At 37.6% G+C, this 21,215-nt stretch overlaps 1 protein-coding gene across 2 annotated transcripts; it reads right to left on the reverse strand.

The window, feature by feature from the left end:
• Positions 1-750: 750 nt before the first annotated feature.
• On the reverse strand, positions 751-20,971 carry nup155 (nucleoporin 155). Of its 2 annotated transcripts, XM_073874633.1 has the most exons (34): positions 20,816-20,971; positions 20,369-20,535; positions 20,120-20,257; positions 19,655-19,751; positions 19,509-19,579; positions 19,140-19,232; positions 18,410-18,673; positions 17,883-17,956; positions 17,691-17,782; positions 16,897-16,996; positions 16,541-16,807; positions 16,286-16,456; positions 16,082-16,193; positions 15,639-15,732; positions 15,424-15,509; positions 15,216-15,284; positions 14,724-14,877; positions 14,569-14,635; positions 13,673-13,788; positions 13,493-13,596; positions 13,262-13,395; positions 12,915-13,106; positions 10,508-10,646; positions 10,283-10,418; positions 10,053-10,206; positions 9,868-9,972; positions 9,614-9,768; positions 9,394-9,523; positions 4,310-4,423; positions 4,076-4,196; positions 3,890-4,000; positions 2,958-3,094; positions 2,640-2,746; positions 751-1,501 (listed from the first exon to the last, which is right to left on the reverse strand). In XM_073874633.1, exons 2-34 carry the CDS (start codon positions 20,508-20,510, stop codon positions 1,363-1,365), a joined length of 4,185 nt encoding a protein of 1,394 aa, XP_073730734.1. In that variant the 5' UTR covers positions 20,511-20,535; positions 20,816-20,971; the 3' UTR covers positions 751-1,362. The 2 variants fall into 2 exon arrangements, with proteins under 2 accessions (XP_073730734.1, XP_073730735.1); XM_073874634.1 differs by lacking the exon at positions 15,216-15,284.
• Between the last annotated feature and the right edge of the window lie 244 nt (positions 20,972-21,215).

Below are 21,215 nucleotides of genomic sequence, written 5' to 3' on the forward strand. Positions count from 1 at the left end.
ATGAATGAAAGAACTTTTGTGTTTATTTAAGATTATGAGCATAATATTTATATTTAACCATCACCCCCCCCCCCATTTTACTCCCAAAAATCTAAAAAAAAAAAAGTAGACCAACAAAGACCACTAGATGTCACAGTTTGCTGCATACTATTGTCACAAATTAATAAATTACTGTCACTGCATCATTTTTTATGAAAAATGTTTAAAAATATGAAAACTACATTCAGAGCTTTCCAATGATTTAAAGGATGTCAAATTTTTTAAAGATTACAATTCTGAATATATAATAATTATGGGGTGAGTGACATTTAACAAAATTACTGTCACTACTAAAAAACTATTAAATCAAATGACCTTAAATTATAAACTATTCTCAGAGCTTTCCAACAATATAGTTTGTCAAGATTAGTGCTGGTTATGTCTAAGAAATGATTGTTTTAAATATGTAATGCCAAACGTCCCACGGTTAAGCCACAACAAATCTGTAAAACCTAAGGATAAACTTGACAATCACACATTTTTTGCATTAGATGTATTATTTGTATATAGTCTGTCATCACAGCAAACATCACAATATCTCATCTCTCTTGTGTTTTTGGGGTAATTGCTGCCAGCAATCACTGCAATTATGTTCATTATGTCACTGAACAAATTATAAATGTGCCTATTAATGCATTTCTTATGTTATCTTCAACAAGAATGAGGTGAGAAAATAAATGGAGGACATCTCTAAACCATAAATAAACAATCTTCTTAAAAAACAAACCTTGTTTTATTGTTACTTTCAAATCATTTGCAATGTGACTTTATTACACAAAACGAGAGGGTTGTTGATAAAGAATCAGACTTTCATAAAATAGTTTAGATAAAACAGTCGACTGCTAAATCTGTTGACCAGTACAAACAAGACGCTCATCTTTCCAATTGAAAAAAACATTGGTTTGTTTGACTCACTTCACCCTCATGATTTATCCAAACTTTGGACATGAAAAATGCTTTTAAACATCCAACACAAACGTCACTGTCAGCGGTCCAGCAATAGAAATCTCTGGAATAAGAGCTTCATAATACAAACAGACAGCACAGCCACAAATCACTCCTGCAAGATTTCCAAATAAGGAAATGAAATAAAACAGTGTATCAGGACCAGAAAACATCTGCAAACCAATGATGGACACAACTGGGCTGTTTATTGTGGCCGTCAGTTTTCACGGGTGAGTAAACTGAACATTGTACGGGACAGGAACAGGATAAATATAATGCAGACGAGTGACTGCTGTAAATCTCTCTTCATTTAGTTTCATGTGTCCAACAAGCTCCAGATCAGAAGATTCAAGTCAATAATCTTCATCACCATCATCATCAATGCAGCTTATCCAGTTTGGCCTGTAGAGATTTGAATTTGCCAATAATTTCCTGCAGAGCGGCGTTTGGACTCAAGGACTGAAGCTCCACCAGATATCCACAGATATCATCCAGACACGTGTTAGTAAACCTTCGTCTGATGAGAGGGAGGACGTGTGAGGGACAGCACACAAAATATAGCATCACATCTAGAAAACATCTCAGGCTGCATAACGATTAATCGCGACTAATCGTCTACAGAATAAAAGTTTTTGTTTACATCATATGTGTGCACTGTGTATAATATATATATATATATATATATTTATATATATATATAGTATATGCATTTTTATATTTATATTAGGGCTGTCAAAATTAACGAGTTAATAATGCATTAACGTAAATTCATTTTAACGACAAAAACTGTGCAATGAAAATTAAAAGAAAGAAAAAAGTTGAATATATATTGATTATATTGATATTGTTTTTTTTGACTTTGTGCCCTAAATCTATTCGTTTTGCAGTGATTTTAGGTATGTATGCAGGGATTTTGTTATTGAACCGTAAAAAAATCTTTAACCAGATTTTTTTCTAAACAATTTTTGCTGACTTTCACTAATAATAAACATACATTTGTATAAAGCAGTGGTTCTCAAACTGGGGTCCGGGGCCCCCAGGGGGGCCGCGAGATAAAACTATGACATTTTATAAAATACATTCATTTATAATGAATTCTGTGAAATTAAAACTAAAAAAAATAAGGCAGCACTACTTTGTATAATTTAATGTTTTGTTTAATTAAAATGTGAAGTTTTAGAACTGTTTTTTGTCATAAATTTTCTTTGGGGGGGCCGCGAAGGAATGCACCGTACACACAGGGGGCCGCATGCTGAAAAAGTTTGAGAACCACTGGTATAAAGCATCCATATTTGTCCACGACAATGTTGATTAGAGTATTAAAAACTTAAAAAGTGTTAAATTAAGGAAAATATAGAACAGAAAAAAATGTGTGATTAATCACGAGTTAACTCATGACAATCATGTGATTAATCTAGATTAAATATTTCATCTATTGACAGCCCTAATTTATACTATATATATAAATATGTATACTTAATATATTTATTTATTATTTCTCAAAATTATAAATGCATGTGTATTTTTTTTTACATAATTATTAGACATATAAATGTAAAAACATTTTTTCTTTTATTCTTTTTTTGAACTTTTATTCTGCAAACGATTAGTCGCGATTAATCGTTATGCAGCCCTAGATGATACAGTGATCTCACCTGTCATAAGTGGGCACACGGCTGGGGTCTTCCACATATCCTGACAGAAGCACATAAATGCACTCCACCAGGTGAAGAGGTTTCTTTACACGCTGCCAACACGGGTCCTTTAAAAGAACCGGAGAGAAACCAAAATCTTGAATTAATTACTTTTACCATGTGATAAAAGATAAGAGTCAATAAGCACCATGAGTATTGTGTTCATTTAAAACAAGTTCTTTTGAAAACATGTCCATCAGTTTTGACAGCAGGAATTGATGTAATTCCCAAATATTTACAGTAGTTTCAGAATGGCTATGATCGTCTCTGTTTTCATACCCGGGTCTTAAAGAGTTGGTCATAAACCTCAAGCAGTCGTGGAAGCGTAACTCCAATCTCCTGCATGGTGAAGGTCACAAAGCCCACATCCCAGTTTAACTTGCACACCTCCTGTTCCAGAAACTTCACCAGGAAATCTGATAGTGGAATAACATTAGGAATAAAAAATAATTAAACTGCTTGATGTTTAAAGTGCAAGTCAGATCCAGTATCCAAAATGACCTTTATTGCAGTCTGTCATGTAGCTGTCCATCAATGTAAATACTGTGCAAAGTTGTTAACCCAAAAAGTGCTAACGTATGTTGCAGTTGCACTATTGTTTAATGTTTAGCTGTGGGCCTGTGCGCATCCATACATGCTTACATACATGACTATAAAATTATGTGCGCGTTGTCATTCCTATTATTTGGATTAATGATGTCGGTCAATAATGTAATGATGTCCGTTTTCAAACTCTAATGTCTTATCAGTAAGTCACTATAGCACTCGGCTAACGCATGTTGCACTATTGTTTACTGTGCGGATAAACCAATCACAACTGACTCTGTAAGCTGACCAATCAGAGCAGAGTAGGGTACAGAAAGGTGGGGTTTAGGCAGACTGAATGGCTGAATGATTGAACGGCTTCGCTCCAATCATTGGGGATCTCTGAGGTAATATAACTTTAAATAATTTTGGAAAATGACCTTGCATGCATTTAAACCTAATGTTGGGGACTCCTAAAAAATATTAGGAAGCTTAGAAATGGGATCTGACTGGCAATTTAAAGCTTGCTTATGTATAAAAAAGATTAATTATAAAAAAAGACCAAGGCAAAACAAACAAAAAAATTTGCTTAACTGAGCGAGATGACACACACTCGTGTTTTGTCAGGCCACATAGACACCAGGGAAACAATTACACGGTTGAGAGGGTTAAACTGTAAATTATACCTAATGGAAAGTATCGTGGTGTCCCGGCGTATAATTTTCCTAACGACACAAGCTTTAGACTAAGAGCTCTCATCCGGTCCGCTGGGCTCATGACAACGCTGTCGTTCAACTCTGAAACACAAGACAACCAATCAGACGCAAGGATCGCGGTGCATGAGGAGGAAGACCGTACGACAGAGACCTTACCCTTCTCAATGACCTCCTGCCACAGCGAGTGGACCAGTATTTGGTCTGAATGTCCAGCACAGTGAATTATAGCCAGTTTACACTCGGACAAACGGAAATGATCCGCAAACTCTCCATACAACTACACAGAGCAAAACATACAAAGTATTTAATGAGATCCACAGGTCCACCAGGAAGAGTTTCATTAGGAAATCACATTTTCCATTTACAACCCAAGTTGATGTTTTTATGCACCTTTGTGATGTCCATGAGTTCAGAGTCAAGCTGTGTGATAGCCCCCTGTACTGATGGATGCTGGGAATACTGCTTGCGTAACGTCTCCTGGATCTGCACCTGAATACGCACCACCTGCAGGACAGAAGCTGCGTTACAAAACACATCCTCTGTGTCCTTGTACATGCCACCTGTATCACTCATGGCATGGTTTAGATCGAATTTGATTGAAAGAACATTTACAACATTTGTATTGGTGCTTTTCTCATGTGTGGGGTCCCCTAGGGCTCCATTTTGGGGCCTATTCTGTTCTCCCTGTACACACTCCCCTTAGGACATATTTTTAGGAAATTGGGTATTTCTTTTCATTGCTATGCAGATGATCTGCAAATTTATCTGCTTGAAAGATACTTGCTCTTTAGCACCCTTTATTGCAGTGTTTGGTGCTTTTAAATCAGGGACTTATTATTATAGTCAGGCATTTGAAGCTATGTGAGAGCTGCTTTATTTTACATAATAAACATTTGAAGTATTTCAAGATGGCGGCAGCGTGAGTGAACGCGTTTCGAACTCAACACCTAACATCGCTATTTTCGCTATCATAGTAGCTTTGTAAGATCTCCTTTACTGTTGGACTGCTAGTTACCTGTTGCCGTTTTATTTAGCTATAAAGTTCGTGTCTGTGCGTTGGATTGGCTGTTTGTTGCGATGGAGGAGCCACATATTTCACTTCAAACTTTGTGGGACGCAATCCAACAGATCAAGACGGACATGCTGGCTCACTTTGACGTGAAAATTGATTCCATCAATGGTAGTCTGAACAGTATTCAGAACTCTTTAGGTACTTTGGGAGATCGGGTTGATTTGCTTGAGCAGCGCGTCGGGGCTAACGAGGACAACGTGCAAGACTGTGTCTCTAGGATTCAACAATTGGAGAAAAATAATACCTATTTGGTTGACAAAGTTGATGATTTGGAGAATCGAAGTCGACGTTCTAATCTTCGCTTTGTTGGAGTTAAGGAGTCAGTGGAGGGCAATGATATTACTGGTTTTATGTCCCGGTTGATTCCACAACTATTGGGGCAAGATAACTTTCCCAATCCGCTGATTATTGAATGGGCTCATCGCTCTCCGACAGTTCGTCAAAACGATAGAGCCAGTCCTAGGCCTATCATGATTAAACTACTCAATTTCCAGGACAAGGTGAAAATTCTTCGGATTGCGAGGGAGAAAAAGAAACTTGATTACAACGGGTCACGTATATATATATATCCAGATTTCAGCGCTGACCTGATGAAGAGGTGCAGGAGCTTTGATCCAGTTAAACGTAGGCTCCGGGAACTTAATATGAAATACTTTATTCGCTATCCTTGCACGTTGTGTGTTTTTGTCGATGGGAAACAGCAACGCTTTACCTGCTATAAAGATGCTGAAGTAGTTTTTATGCCAAATCAGAGCTCTGCTACTGGATAATGGCTCTTTGAGGTGAGGCTGATGCTGGAATTTTTGGTTGTTTTGTAATTTAAAATATTCCTATATTCGACTATTGAAATTTGTAATGCATCCCTGATGTTGATGCTTGCTATTTTTATTTACTTTTTTTTCTTTAAAGTTACGGCTATAATTATTATTATTAATGATGTTTTCAGCTGAGTTGATTTATGTTGTTTTTTTTCTTATCTGGTTTACTTATCGTAATGCCCTGGATAATGGTATCGGGGGCAGCTGGGTCATTCTTGACGGGTGTGGTAGATTTTTTGTGTTTGTCTTTTGTTTATAAGTGTGTCTTGTTTGTTTGTTGTGCTGTTGTTAACTTTGATATTTTTGTACCCCTAGCTGTAATGGATTTTTGGTTTTGGTTATCTATGTTAATATGTTTGATCAGTGACAGTATTATTTCTATCTGTGTTTTTGACTGGACAAGGTTAAGGGATTAAAAATTATTCATTTGAATATTAGAAGTTTGGTACGTAAAATTGATTTACTTCGTGTGTGGGTTGATTTAAATAAGCCTGATATTGTCACGCTTTCAGAAACATGGCTTAATAGCAGTATCTCAGATAATGAAATTAATTTAACTAATTATGTTATTTATAGATATGACAGGTGCTCCAGGGGAGGTGGTGTGGCTATATATGTTTCTATAGGTCTTGTATCGGAACTGATTATACCTACGGTTGGTCCTTTACATTTTGAATGTATTTTTGTTAAGGTGATTTTTCATTCAAATAAATGTGTTATTATTGGAAGCATATATAGACCACCCTCTTCACCAGTAGATTCCTTTAAATGCCTGATATCCACCATTGTTTCCATTTTTGGTAAAAATGAATTAATTTTATTAGGCGATTTCAATAAGAATTGGTTAGATAAGGCATCTGACAAGGAAAAAAATATAATTACTAGCTTAAATCTTACTCAATTAATTACTGACCCAACTAGGATTACTTCGCGAACACAATCTCTACTTGATTGGATACTTGTATCACACCCAAGTAGATTTGTAAGGGCTGGTGTTATGTCTGATTGCTTTAGTGATCATTCAGTAATATTTTGCGTATGGAAAATTAAAGTTCCCAAAGTACCACCAAGATTAATCAAAATTAGACAATATAAAAGATTGAATTTAGATTTATTTATTAATGATTTGATCTCTATTAACTGGGATAGATTTCAATTAATTCCAAATATACAAGATGCCTGGAATTTTTTCTGTACTGAATTTACTAATGTTGTGGATAAACATGCACCTTGGAAATTTGTTAGGGTCAAAGGCAATCATCTGCCCTGGGTTAATTCGGAACTTATTAGTCTTTTTGACTTAGAGACAAAGCATGGTCAACATTTCGTCAGACGAGAAGTAATGCTGATTGGGAAGTTTATAGGCATTTGAGAAATTTGAGTAAGACAAAAGTTCGGAATGCAAAGTCTAGTTATTATAATGAATCCTTTTCTAATAATTTTAAAAATCCTAAGCAGTTTTGGAAGAAAATTAAAGATGTTGTTAATACATCCAACAAACCTTTAATTAATAAAATTAGAGTTGACAATATGATACTACATGATTCCTTATCTATTGCTCAGGCATTCAATCAACATTTTTCTTCTGTATGGTCTACTTTAGTATCTACTTCTTATTTGAATTCTAATATTTTTAGTGAGGTTTCATCTTGTAATAGTTATTTTTCATTAAGAAAGATCGTGCCAACTGATGTTTTGAATGCCATTAATGAATTAAAGGTGACTAGTGGTGCTGGATTGGATGGTATTGAAAATAGGTTTTTAAAATTATCTTCTCATATTTTAATGTATCCACTTGCTGATTTATTTAATCTTTCTTTGAGTACATGTGAGTTGCCAGTTATTTGGAAATGTGCTCGTATTACTCCAATTTACAAGGGAGGAGATGTTCTAGATCCTAATAATTATAGACCTATTTCTGTTATATGTTCCATATCTAAGGTTTTTGAAAAAATTATTTATAATCAAATCTCAAATTATTTATGTGTTAATAATATTTTAGCATCATCTCAATCCGGTTTCAGGACTAATCATTCTACAACTACTGCTCTTCTCAAGTTCACCAATGATGTGTTCTCAGCTTCAGATGATGGCAAACTCACAGGTGCAATTTTTCTTGATTTAACTAAAGCTTTTGATTTGGTTGACCATTACTTGCTTTTAGATAAACTTTATGCTATTGGTTTTTCTCAAAATACAGTTTTGTGGTTTAATTCATACTTGCATAATAGAAGACAGTGTGTTGTCGTAAATGGGAGTAAATCTGATTTTTTGATCCAACAACGAGGTGTGCCTCAAGGTTCCACACTTGGACCACTTCTTTTTTCTATTTATGTTAATAATTTACCATTAATACCTAAAAACTGTCAGGTTCAACTTTATGCAGATGATACCATCATATATGTTTCTAACTATGATTCAAAACAAATTCAGTTATCTCTCCAGTCTGATTTTAATATGTTACAAGAGTGGTTTCTGGCTAATAAATTGGTGCTTAATAAAACCAAGTCACATATTATGTTTTTTGGTTCTAGACAGAAACTTAAATCCAATTCTACTTCTTGTGTTGTATCATGTACTGATGGTACTCCATTGGATAGAGTTGAACATATAAAATATCTTGGTGTATTGCTTGATTCTGAACTTTCTTTTAAATTTCATATTAATCATGTTTTGCGTAAAGTCAATATTGGAATTGGTACATTATATCGTTCTCAAAAGTGTTTTACATATAGTGTTCGTAAGAAACTTGCCTCTCAACTAATACTTCCATTTATAGACTACTGTGATGTGGTTTATCAAACGGCTTCCAAATCAGATCTTGCTCCTCTTAATATAGCATATAATAGAGTTTGCAGATTTGTTTTGGGTTGTTCTTTCTTTACTCATCATTGTACAATGTATGACGCACTTCAGTGGCCTTCACTATATGTCAGAAAACATGTTCATTGGCTTCAATTTATATTTAAATGCATTCATTTCAATTATCCTAGTTACCTGCAACAATATTTTACACCTTGTGTAAGAGATTATCAACTTAGGAATTACGATCAGATTTACTTTCGTGTTCCTCGTGCTAAAAAAACAATTGGTAAAAGAGCATTTATGATTAAAGCACCAATTGATTGGAACAATCTGCCGGCAGACATTAGATCCATTACATCTTTTTGGCTGTTCAAACGTTCTTTAGTATCTCATTTCAAGATGAACTGTACATGTTATCATTGAAACTGTCTCTTTTGTCATTATTGTTATTGTTAATTTCATTTAATATTTTGTTTGTGGTTTATTTACTGTCCAGAAATTTGATCTGAATTGATGTTATTTTGATTATCTATTGACTATTTGAGTTAAAACAGTGGGGTATAATTTGACTTTTTTTTTTTTTTTTTGTAGTTGTTATTGTTGTGTTGTTCTGTATGTGTGATTGTTGTATGTAATGTCTAACTGTTATTCTGTTATTGTTTGTAAGATTGATATCTTTGTATTTTAGGACCCCCTCGAAAACGAGATGCTACATCTCAAGGGGCTTATCCTATTAATAAAATTTACAAAATAAAGTTTGACTTTTGACTCGCTCATACCTCCATCTTCTCTTCAAGTTCATGGAGGAACTCTCCATCAGCTCCCAGCGAAGACATACCGGAGGAGCTCTTGGCAGAGAGGATGGCTCTGGAGATGTACTCCAGACGCTGCTTCAGAGAGATCTCTGTACTACACACAACACAAACAGCACCGCCTGTCAAATCCATCTGAGTCAGGACAGATAACGTGAGCGTGTGATTGGTCAGTGATGTCATCTACCTGTGCATGTCCGCCAGGCGCGCCAACACGTGTGATGCCTTCCCAAAGTTTCTGTTCTTCTCGTAGTATCTCCACAGAAGGTCCATGTTACGCACTTTACTCTGATCCTGTTTGATCATGTGCATCAGATGATCCTCGAGGTAAGGAGAATTCACCTGGACAAGAAAAGATGGACACTTTAAATCCAAACACCTTTACCAGAGTGATTATATAAAGATGGTTAAACTATAGAAAATGACTGATATTGCCGTTACCTCCAAGAGTTTGTCTGTAAGGTCGGCCTGAATGAGCCAGTTATAAAGAGCGATGTGAAAGAGTTCATCTTGAGATCTTTGAGCAAGATCCAGCATCTGCTCAAACTGTGGATGAGAAGAAATGCACGTCAAATATCATCTTTAATCTATACGTGTATTAAAAACAAAGGTGGTGCGTAACTCACGTGGGCTGCAGCATCCTCATTGCTTAACATGTTGGGGTCAGAGGTCATGACAGGTGGCCCGGGCTGTTTGGGGACGCTGGGCGACTGAGGGGCGGCTTTACTCTGATTCACCAGCTCTTGCATGGTGTCTGTGATGCATTTATAACACAAGAGTCTGGACAAACACAAACACACATCAGTAATAATAAACATTTAACATTCACCTAGTTTATTTGTGTGCACGTACTCACCTCTCCTGGAAGGCCTGTTGGCCGGTAACGTCCTCCTCCGGTTCTCCGTTCCTGTAGAAGTGCGGCCCCAGTTTCTGTGGGTCTTTTTTATCTGCGGCCGTCAGACACAGTTCAACGACTCCCTCGTAGAAGCGCACTAAACGTGACAGAAGAAAGTCCTCGTGTAATATGAAGATAAAGTGTTGATGTGTGTCAGAGTCAGACAACAGTCAGATGAAATCTCACCTTGTCTGTATTGTGAGCAGACCAGCGGCAGATCCGTGTGAGAGCTGATCTGCTGATAGAGACGCAGAGATTCTCTGAGTGTTCTCTCTTTCTCAAACTTATTCTGAATCTGTCTGGAGCTCTGCAGAAGCTCATTGGCCTGTAAAATAAAAGAGACAGGAAAAGAGATTTGTAAGTGAAGGGTTCCCACACCTTAGTTAACTTCAAATTCAAGGACCTTTCAAGAACTTTCCAGGTCCAATACCCTCAAATTCAAGGACTAAATCTGGGGACACTGCGGTGACACACTGTGGACGCCTTCAGGGGTAAGTGTGTCTGAATGTGTATATTAAATTCAACCAATGGTGAGGCTTAACGACAAAGACAGGGTGACGCGGGAGTCAGGAAGTATATCGCTATCTGAAATATTGCCAAAGACGGCGTTACAGGGACGCAGGAAGTATAGCAAGGGAGACGCAGCGTCTCGTTCCCTTCTCAGGGAACAACGGTTACATACGTAACCCGAGACGTTTTCATGTGTCAAACACAACTATGCAAAAAAGTATTTTGGTATGAATCAACATTCGCATACAGAAGATATAAACATTTAAAGCAAACAGTTTAGCACGTGTGATTAAAAAGTCTAGAATTTTTATGATATTATTCTACACTACACAGGGAATAATATGGATTTTTTTCCAGAAAACTTCTTGCATAAAATAGATACAAGCACTTTCAATGACCTATATCTATGTATGTATATTTTCAAAAACTTCTCAGTACTTTAAGAGCAGACTTCAAATAACATAAATCATTTCTACTTTTGTATAGAGCCGTGCTCCCTCTTTTTCTCGGTCTCTCTCTCTTTCTCTTTCTCTTTACCAGCGCATCAGCGATCACATTGCTGTCATTAGAGTTTTGAGCATACAGTAGGCTACTTCTAAAACACAATCAATCAAAGAATTGCAGAGGTATGACTTTATGAATCATTTGCGTACCTCGCAAATCATGTAAATACGCGGAGACGTTCAACTGTTTGCCATCGGAAATGACTGAAAAGTAATTATTTTATTTTTATTTAAAACAACTTCAGAATTATCCAGCGATCGTGGCACCATGATCAAAATAAACTATTAAAAATATTTTTAACGTAGGTTTGAACCTAAACAGTCCTGTGTCAATCATCATTAAAGTCTCCGTGCCTCCGCGCCCAGCCGCAATTATTCTGGCATCTCTCCTCCTTGTCTGCATTTTTTCTGTTCTGTTACTTGGACTTGGGGCTCGAGCCCGAACAAGATTCGAGCTGCCTTCGGGAACAGAAAGCCAAGCTCGTTTACCATTAATTATTAAGACTAAATGGGCAGGCAAACTAGTGAAACAATGATAGTAAAAAACAATCCGCCAAAATATGGTTTTACACGTCTATAGAAAATATACTATAAATAAAGCAGTTATTCATTTTCATAATGCATGGTTGTTATCTTTAGTTTTGTTTAAAACGTTATACATTTCAAAAGGAGAATTTTCAGCACTTTGTTCGAACAGCAACTCAGCACCCCCCCCCAAATCTCACCCCCCCCCCCGGTCCGCGAATTTTTTTTAAAGTTGAAACCGGTCCTCGGTGTAAAAAAGGTTGGGGACCCCTGCTCTAAAGAGCTCCTGCTGGGTTTCGGAAGGTTTTACACCAAGTCAAATGTAAAACTTTTTAAGACCGTTTTAATACAATTAAGAATCAAATTTAAGAACTATTTCATGACCACACAATAGAATAAAACGAGACAAGATTTTTACACTGCTGATAAGACTTTAGGATGAGGAGTTTAAATCGTCAATGATGAAAAGTATAAAGAGATAATAGCCTTTTATTTAACTGAAATCACAAAATTAGGATTTGTTTGAACCAATCTAGCAGTAACAATTATTTTGGTAACTGATGATAAGTAATCTGATATTTTTGGTAATAAAAATAGACCCTAGTGGGCAAAAGCATATGATGAGACAATAATTGGTTGAAATAAAGTATCAAAACCAAATAAACACATGGTTTTATTAAACAACGTTACAATATAAAGGGGTGGTTTCCCATACAGGGTTTAGATTATTCTAGGATTAGTTCTTATTTATATTAGGACAGAGGTGGCCCACCGGGCACTTTAATCCGGCCCGTGAAGCAGTTTATAAATATATTAAACAGTGTAGGACTTTGGTCCAGAATGACTCATTTGATGCAATAGCATCAACATCCAAAAGATGGAAAATGAGCACGCCGGGGGGCAACAAAATGGCTGGTGTGTGTTATTTGCCAAGAAGTATATACATATAACATACAAAGATGGATCTCTCTAAAACTCAAATTAAAAGCAGTGTTACAAAGATGTTTCTGTGAATGTAATGAATGTGAGCGATGTGATTGGTCTCCTTCAGGTACCTTAGAGCAGGTGGAGTCTTCACTGCTGTACAGTAAAGGGCAGGTTTCTCTCAGGTGACCACTGACTGTATCTACAGATGCGTTGTCTTTGATGTAAACATTAATGAGGGCTGTAATGAATGCACCGGTCAGCTCACGTCCAGAAACAACCACATCCTTAAAACTCACAGCCTTGATCTGCTCCTGAAACTCCTGAAAGAGAGAGTCAGAGAGAGAAACCTTATGATGAGCAGATCAAACCTCCACACACTGTTCAATTCTGTTTGCTTAACATGTGAACAATTGAGGTGTGTTATGTTTCTCTTTAAATTGACATAAAGATGGAGAGAAAGAGAGAGAGCGCTCACCTTGGGCATCTCAGCGATGATCAGACTGAACTGATGGTCACACAAAAGTTTCCAGAGCGCTAATGTCTGACAGGAGCGATGAACCAACTGCTGTATGGCCTGAAGAGATGCTTTCTCGTACGCTTGTGCCTCCGCTGGGGACAAACATGAGATGATCAGCATACACACACACACACAATAAACACAGTGTGTACCTTGAAACTTGATTTGCATGCATAGACTAAAACTCACTGTGATATTTCCTCTGTAGTTCCTGCTGGACCTGCTGAGAGTTGGAGCCGTCTGGACGCATAAATCCCAGAAGTCTTTGCTGCAGGTTTGCCGGTGAGCTGAAACTACAGATAGTGATTCAGTAAGAACTTAACGCTTTGGTGAACACGCCCCCTAAAGGTGTAACGAAAGGTATCTTACCCGGAACCACCCAGAGAAGATGGATTGAACTGGGAATTTTTGTCCAGGAATTCCTTCAGACCTTGAAGCTGCATTAAAACGACCTCCAGATCAGAAGAACCGGCTGTGCTCTCCAACTACAACACAAACACATCATCAAAAAGTAAGACTGAGTTACATACAACATACATCCAGTGTTGTAGTCCAGTCCAACTTCAGTCGAAGTCAAGACCAGAGATCAAGTGTGGACATGATACTCGATCCCTGGTCTTGACTCAGACTCAACTACTGCATCTGATGAAAGGCTATGCAATCTGATCACTGTTATTAGAACATGACACTAATGTTTATTCAATGACATGCAGTAAACAGAATAACAAATAAAGTTGCAAAGGGGTGGAAAGTTTCGGGTAAATTTCCAAAAAACTTTCCATGGGAATTATTGGAAAATTAGAAATTTAAAACCTAATGAAAATGTACAGGAATTATTGATGGCCCTTCAGTGTGCTGTGTGCATGTGACTGATGAATGTACAGTTTAGAAATTCAACTGAAATGGCATTAAATCTTCTTGTTTTAAACAAAATTATGCTGCAAGATTTTTTTTAAACTACATTTAAATTCCCTGTTACAGACAACTCTGCAATTTTTCATATTAACAGTTTATTCCCATATTTTCCCGTTATAATGTAATTCCCATATATTCCTGTTAATTTCCAAGGAAAGTTTCCATCCTTGAAAATTCCCAAAATTTTGCAACCCTATTAATAAACAAAACTGATATGTTAAAAACAGATTTATATTTGGTAAAACCATTTATCACATTAGTTGTGTTTCTGAATTTTGACAGCATAGCAAAGCTGAAAAACATATATAATACATATAATATGAAACTTCATCCGGTGTGTCAATACTTACAATGCTGACTGTCTGATTGCCGTTATTTATGACCCGCTCCATTGCAAGACTGCCATCCCAGATGTTCCTGTTTCAGAGCAGAAGAGTGGGATATTATTTGATCAATCACTCAAAACACACTCGCCTCACTGTGTAATAATGTAACTCTGACTGACCCCAGTATGCGAGTGAAATAAATACTAATGCCATTGTGTTTTCCAGAGAAGATGACCTCTGGACCGGAGGACACAGCAGTGATGGGCGGAGCTCCGCTGTAGTTTCCGGGTGTAAATGGGATGTACGGAGTCGACACGGTTGGTGGGAAAACACCTGACACAGAAACAGCATGGGCACATTACATATTTAAAGACGACATTCACATCAAATTCATCAAGATTAGACTGAGAAATTACTGGTTAATAAAAAATACTTGATTTTAGACTAGCACTATTTGGACCGGATTAGTTTTCCAAACAACAATCGAGTTTTAATGTGTCCCGTTCTCTAAAAACAAAGCACGATTTCCTCAGAGGTCATCCTGTAAAACTAATCCTGTCCGAATAGGGTTAATGTGGTAGTAATTATGTAAACATCAGTTATACACACAAACACACACACACACACACACACACACACACACACATTAGTAAAACCGAGAGATTCTGTACCTGGGGCAGGTGTAGCAAGAAAACTGGGGTTTGGCATTGGGCTGCCGATTGTATTGGGCATTGGGGATCCTATAATGACAGACTCTAGCTTAGATATTAGTCAACACAAACATTTTAGTACTACTGAGTGATTTCACAAAGTTAATAGTTAATCGCTAAATGTGCTTTAGTAACATGATTGTTAGTGGCAGGTTAACATGTTTCTCACCTGGTACAGGAGAGCCGAAGAGAGGACCAACATTACTGGGAGCTGAAACAGCAGATGGGAAACGCATCTGAGCCTCACCACCATACCTGTACAAAAACACACATACAGACAAATCTTTACCATTAACACACAAGCAAATAAAGGTAATGATGTGTACCATGTTGCAGGTTTGAATTAATATGACGTTTAGTAGCAGATACATAGTGACATCTGACCTGAAGAAAGCTCGAGTGGCCCACACGGACACCTCTCGGTCACACGCTGCAGTAGAACACGCTAAGATTAGTGCCGTAGCACACGCCTGCTCCTCTCTGTAACAGGACGTTACATACATCACTTACACACCAACAGAGTTGCAAAGGGGCGGAAAGTTTCAGGTAAATTTCTGGAAACTTTCATGGGTAACTTAATCTGGGAAATTTTGTAAATATTCCAAATTGGAAACTTGATGGGAATTATTTGGAAATTTAGGAAAGCTGCAAGATTTCTTTAAATACATTTAAGTTCCCCATTATAGAATTCCCAGTTTATTCCCATTAATTTCCATATATTCCCATGGAAAGTTTCTGAGCCCTGAATATTCCCAGTATTTTGCAACCCTTAACCCAACGGATGAAAACCATACTGAATGAACACAACAGACGTGTGATGTCACTCACTCTGTGCAGCTTAAAGAACCTCTCGATGTCTTCACTCTCTCCTCCGACACTGCTCACCAGCAGGTGGCGTAACTGATCCACGGGTCTCAGTTTATGAAAGATGTGACTTCCCTAAAGAAACAAACAGAACATCATGATGTAAGGTAGATGATGATGATGTGTGATGATGATGATGCCAATGGTTGTGATGAAGATCTCTGTACCTGAGCAGACAGGAGAACAAATTTCTGTGGAGAGACATTGTGCTGTTGAACAACTAGCGGAGAATCTGTGACTGGAACGAGATCTTTATTCAGAGGAGTGATGACCTTTGATGATGTCGTTTCCTCCACAGAACAGAGCGCCCACGAGTGACCATCCACATTTACCGTCATCTGAAACAAATATCAGTGTATTTAGCTCAAAATGACATGTGGGAAATCAAGACAGACAGCTTTAATCAGTGAAGCGAGTCAGACCTGGGCTTCCATGAGGGGCTTTTTGAAAGGAAATGAATCGTGATTTATACACCACAAAACATCATTATCTTCAGTCTCAGACGCAGCCATCAGCAGAACACCTTTATTATAAAGAGCTTTGTGTATTTTAGCAGGTTTCTGGAGGGTCGAGGAAGCAGAGAATCCGGGCGGCAGGCGCACGTGAACCAGCGCCAGGAAACTGGGCCGGGCAAGGATGTGTTTAGCATTGGGCGGCGCAAAAGGGGTGGTGCTAAAGTAAAGACGCACACCAGCACGACACACACAAACACAATTCTGAGAACACAGAAACACAATTTATAAAGAGACACCAGTTAATAAATAAATAAGGCATTTATACCAGCATGAGTGACAGCTAACAGATGACAGTCTGATGACTCTGAGCGATCAATTACTGCAATCTGAACGATGGGTTTGAACACAGAGCGATCAATCGTCCTGGAAAAGAAACACAGTCAACGTAATGCAACGTACCGTTTCATACCGAAGAATTATGATGTCAACAAAAAGGTCTGAGTAGTCTGATGTTTTGACAACATAAAATTAAAGGGGACATATCCTGAAAATCTGACTTCATGTTTAAGTGCAATAATTTGGTCCCCAGTGCTTCTATCAATCTAGAAAATGTGAAAAAGATCAACCCAGTAACTTAGTTTTGGTAAACCATTCTCTGCAAGCATGTAAAAAATAGGTAATTGAAATGTGGCTCCCCTTGTGATGTCACAAGGGGATCTTATTATACTAACACCGCTCATTAAGCTATATTATCCAACCACAGCACTGACATTTAGTACAGAGAGAGAGAGAGAGAGAATTAATTGACAGAACAATTGAGATTTTTTATTTCAACAAACCAGCATTATGGCGATCAGTGTTCGCATTATCAGCTCATTTGGATTTTAAAGGACACACCCCAAAACAACACATTTTGCTCACACCTACAAAGTGTCAATGTTAAAATCTTATAATAAATGATCTGTGGGGTATTTTGAGCTAAAACTTCACATATGTACTTTCGGGAGATTTATTTTACATCTTAAAGTCTTGTGAAATGTCTCCTTTAAATCAGATATTATATTGAGCAAGATTTCTATGTAAGTGCATCGCTACAGAAAACAAAACAAACGCTTACCTGGCGATGTTTCCGGCCGCAGAGACGATTGAGCTCTGAGACATAGCGCCGACTCGACTCATTCCCTGCCCATCAGCTCCGAGATCATACACCTGACACAAACAAACACAAAGAAAGATCAGACCATCTGTTCATCGTTTCATCTTCATCTCTTCAAACATTTCAGGGCATAAATAATCGTCAATCCCTCACCTGAAGAACTCCCTTCTCTGACCGAGTGTATAACACATTCCTTGAGTTGTCTACAGCAATTTGAACAACTGGATCTATAGGAATAATCAATATTCAAAGTGTTAGTAAAATTAAAGACCTAGCAATTATTGTCATACAATACAAGCACAATAAAAACAACCCTAGATGAATTATAGATGAGACAAAATACAATGCACACACAGCACACCCATAAACAAATATACACAAAAAAAGGACCAATCAAAACCCTAAACAACATCTGGCCACTAGACATTAGCACTGGTTTCTGAAGTCTCCCATAGCATGCTTAAATTTGTTGTTTTGGGCAAAATTTGTCTCGTGGTGAAAACTAAATGAGGAACCCTGTGTTATGACCCTTAACGTTGAGTGGCATCATCTGTCACTTCAGTTGATATTTCAGAATCTGGAGTTTAAAGAAATTTTCCGTTCAGTTTGTAATAAATTATTATTTGTGTTTTGACAGACTTTTTTCGTCTCAATATTCTATATTAAAAAGGATTTTTTACCATCCTCAGAGAAGGAGAACTGCAGTAGAGATGGAATGAGGAAAGACAGCGTGCTCTTGGAGTGATTGATCTTCCTGCAGCGTTGACTAAACCAGCCCGCTTCCGCCTGATAGGCTATTTCATAAAGACAACCATCCTTCCCGGCCATGAAGATTCGGCCCTGCTCAGTGGAGGTGATGGCTAGCAGGTATGTGTTATCCGTGGGGATGGAGTACAGAGGATCCGGGAGGAGCTGCATTGCGCCGGACATGCTGTCATTTAAACCTGTAGAAATTCAAACACACGTTAACACAAAAAAGGAGGAGATAGAATTAAACATACCTTGAGGATTTTGAAAAAAAATTAACCTTTTCCAGTAGTGGTGTACCGAATCACAGTTGACTTAAAGTTCGGCTCACATGCAAATTGTGGATTATACGCTAATTTAAATATGGAAAGATTTTTTAAAGAGGCCGATAATAAAAAAATTCCAAATATTGGCCTCGGCAATATATTGGTCGACCACTAGTTGTGACGTCTCATAATTACTCATGAAACGGAATGCTCTTATCCAACCAGAAGATGTTTCACTTAATATCACTCCACACCCTTCTTAAACTCCACATTGCATTTTTCAAAATGATAGTGAGGTATACTGGAGCTAACAGATGCCATTTTAATAACCCTTTAAAACACGACTTTGGCATTAGATGTTGAGTACAAATGGTGAGATGAAATGTTAACCATTCACCTGTCTGGGCCTTTGGAAAGCTCAGTCCCAGAATCACAACATCCACTGGTGTGGCCAACACTAACAGGTAGTGAATGTGAGGCTGGAAAATACCTGTAACACAAATCACACTCATATTAATATTATATTGTTAAACAGTTTTAAATAAACATCTGCTCTAAAACACTAAAAAATAAACAACAAAGTGGCTCAAGACTGTCAATCAAATCATGTGAGTGGTTGAACAACATTCCTACAAACACAGGGAAACAAAATGCATTTACTGGTAACAACAGAGTCCATGACAAGCAATTATCTAGTCTTCATTATTAAGATTACCAGCATTATTAAGATTACCAGATGATAAGCACTTAGAAATCCACAACAAACCTGGCTTTGGTTTGACCAGTCCAACTGAGAGTATAGTTTCGCTGAGGCCGTCAAAATACGCCACATCACTCCTGAGGAAATTTAAAGTGAATTCAGATGAGAAACTAGCACCTGAAACAATTCGACAAACATCCATCAATACTCACCCATCCTCATAATTCCACATAAATATGTCATTATCAATGGTGAGCCACGCCCTGGAAATCTCTGGGAAAACTCCCATCATGCAATTGCACTGCATATCTGTTAATCACTATAGTTAAGGTACTATTCTATAACAACTGCAATATAGGGCTGCATAACAACTAATCGTTTGCAGACCAAAAGTTTCTGTTTACATCATCTATGTGTGTGCACTGTGCATAATCATGTGTATATAAACACACACACACACAAAAATAATGTATATATATATATTTTATATATCATTTATATTTTATATAAATATGAATACTTTATATACATATACACATAATTATTATACACAGCACACCCACATATATGATGTAAAAAAGCACTTTTATTCTGCAAACGATTAGTTGTTATGCAGCTCTACTGAAACACATCTCTCCAAATATCATAACATGATCTGTTATCCAGCTGAAGGATACGACCAAACTGCTCCACGAGCTCCGGGGGCAAAGGAACCCTTCGGATGGTGCTGAGTTCTGGAAGGCTGGGCACACTGATCAGACCCGAGCCCTGTAGCGGGTAATCCATATCAGACATGCCTGAGAGTGATGGCATATCTACAAAACAAAAACAATAAAACATGAGGCATTAAAGAGCACCAATTATCCATATGTCCCCTTTAAACAAGAGCTGGAAACACCAGAGACAGGTGGACAAGTTAATCTTACTGTGTGATGGGACATTGAGCAGCTCTGACAGGTCTGGAAAACAACGATCCTCTTGCAGATGTCTGTCAATCAAACGGCTGGAGTTTTCCAAAGCCTCCTGAAGAACTGCAGCTGGACTGCTGGAGCCCATGGCGGACGGCATGACGTCTGGAGACTAAACCAACCACCTAAACAACAGACACATCGTAACGTTACAGCAAAACTACACAACACCTGAACTGAACCGTTAATTAACTTTGTCAGTACATTACACAAGCCTGCCGACTGATTTATAGCAAAACACATTTTAACTGATTTGTGAGCTTTTCAAATAGTTCGGAACGTTTTAAATGTTAGCTTTAGCAATACAGCTAATTTTTCAAACAGAAAACACCGTCACTACAGACGTTCAGCTATTAGCGGATTTATGAAATCCCTCTAAATAAAACACTGACAAACACAACTCACCTCTCAATGAAATTCAATTCATAAACTATCAAATCAGAGTGAAATGTGAGAGGGAATTTCTAAACTTTAGCGACTCCCGCCAAGCTCGTGTGACTGATGCAGTGAGGGACTGACGGTAAAGCGCGCGGAATTACTGCGTCACATTTCATAATAAAAGTCTCCAGTCAGCCCCATGGTCAGCCCAGTACTTTCTCCAGTAGCCCTGCAGTAGCCATTCTCAAGACACTGATCATATATTTTTTCATAAAAATTTTCCAAAATCTTCTGGATATCAGTGCAGGTCTAGTTATTAGAAAAAGAGGTGGTTTTACAACATATTTTATATATTGTAATATTGTATATATTATATATTATATATATTGTATATTTTATTTGGAATACCCAAAGACAGCTGTGTTCA

The sequence above is a fragment of the Misgurnus anguillicaudatus genome, chromosome 12, assembly GCF_027580225.2.
Source record: "Misgurnus anguillicaudatus chromosome 12, ASM2758022v2, whole genome shotgun sequence".
Taxonomy (NCBI): Eukaryota; Metazoa; Chordata; class Actinopteri; order Cypriniformes; family Cobitidae; genus Misgurnus; species Misgurnus anguillicaudatus.

Excerpts from the sequence above, each read along its gene's own strand:
- nup155 (XM_073874633.1), bottom strand. The coding sequence starts at position 20,510 with ATGCCGTCCGCCATGGGCTCCAGCAGTCCAGCTGCAGTTCTTCAGGAG. Across the intron at positions 19,233-19,508 it reads ACTGGTCAAACCAAAGCCAG|GTATTTTCCAGCCTCACATT; the intron begins GTTTGTTGTGGA and ends TTTGTGTTACAG. Across the intron at positions 10,207-10,282 it reads CAACAGGCCTTCCAGGAGAG|ACTCTTGTGTTATAAATGCA; the intron begins GTGAGTACGTGC and ends GTGTTTGTCCAG.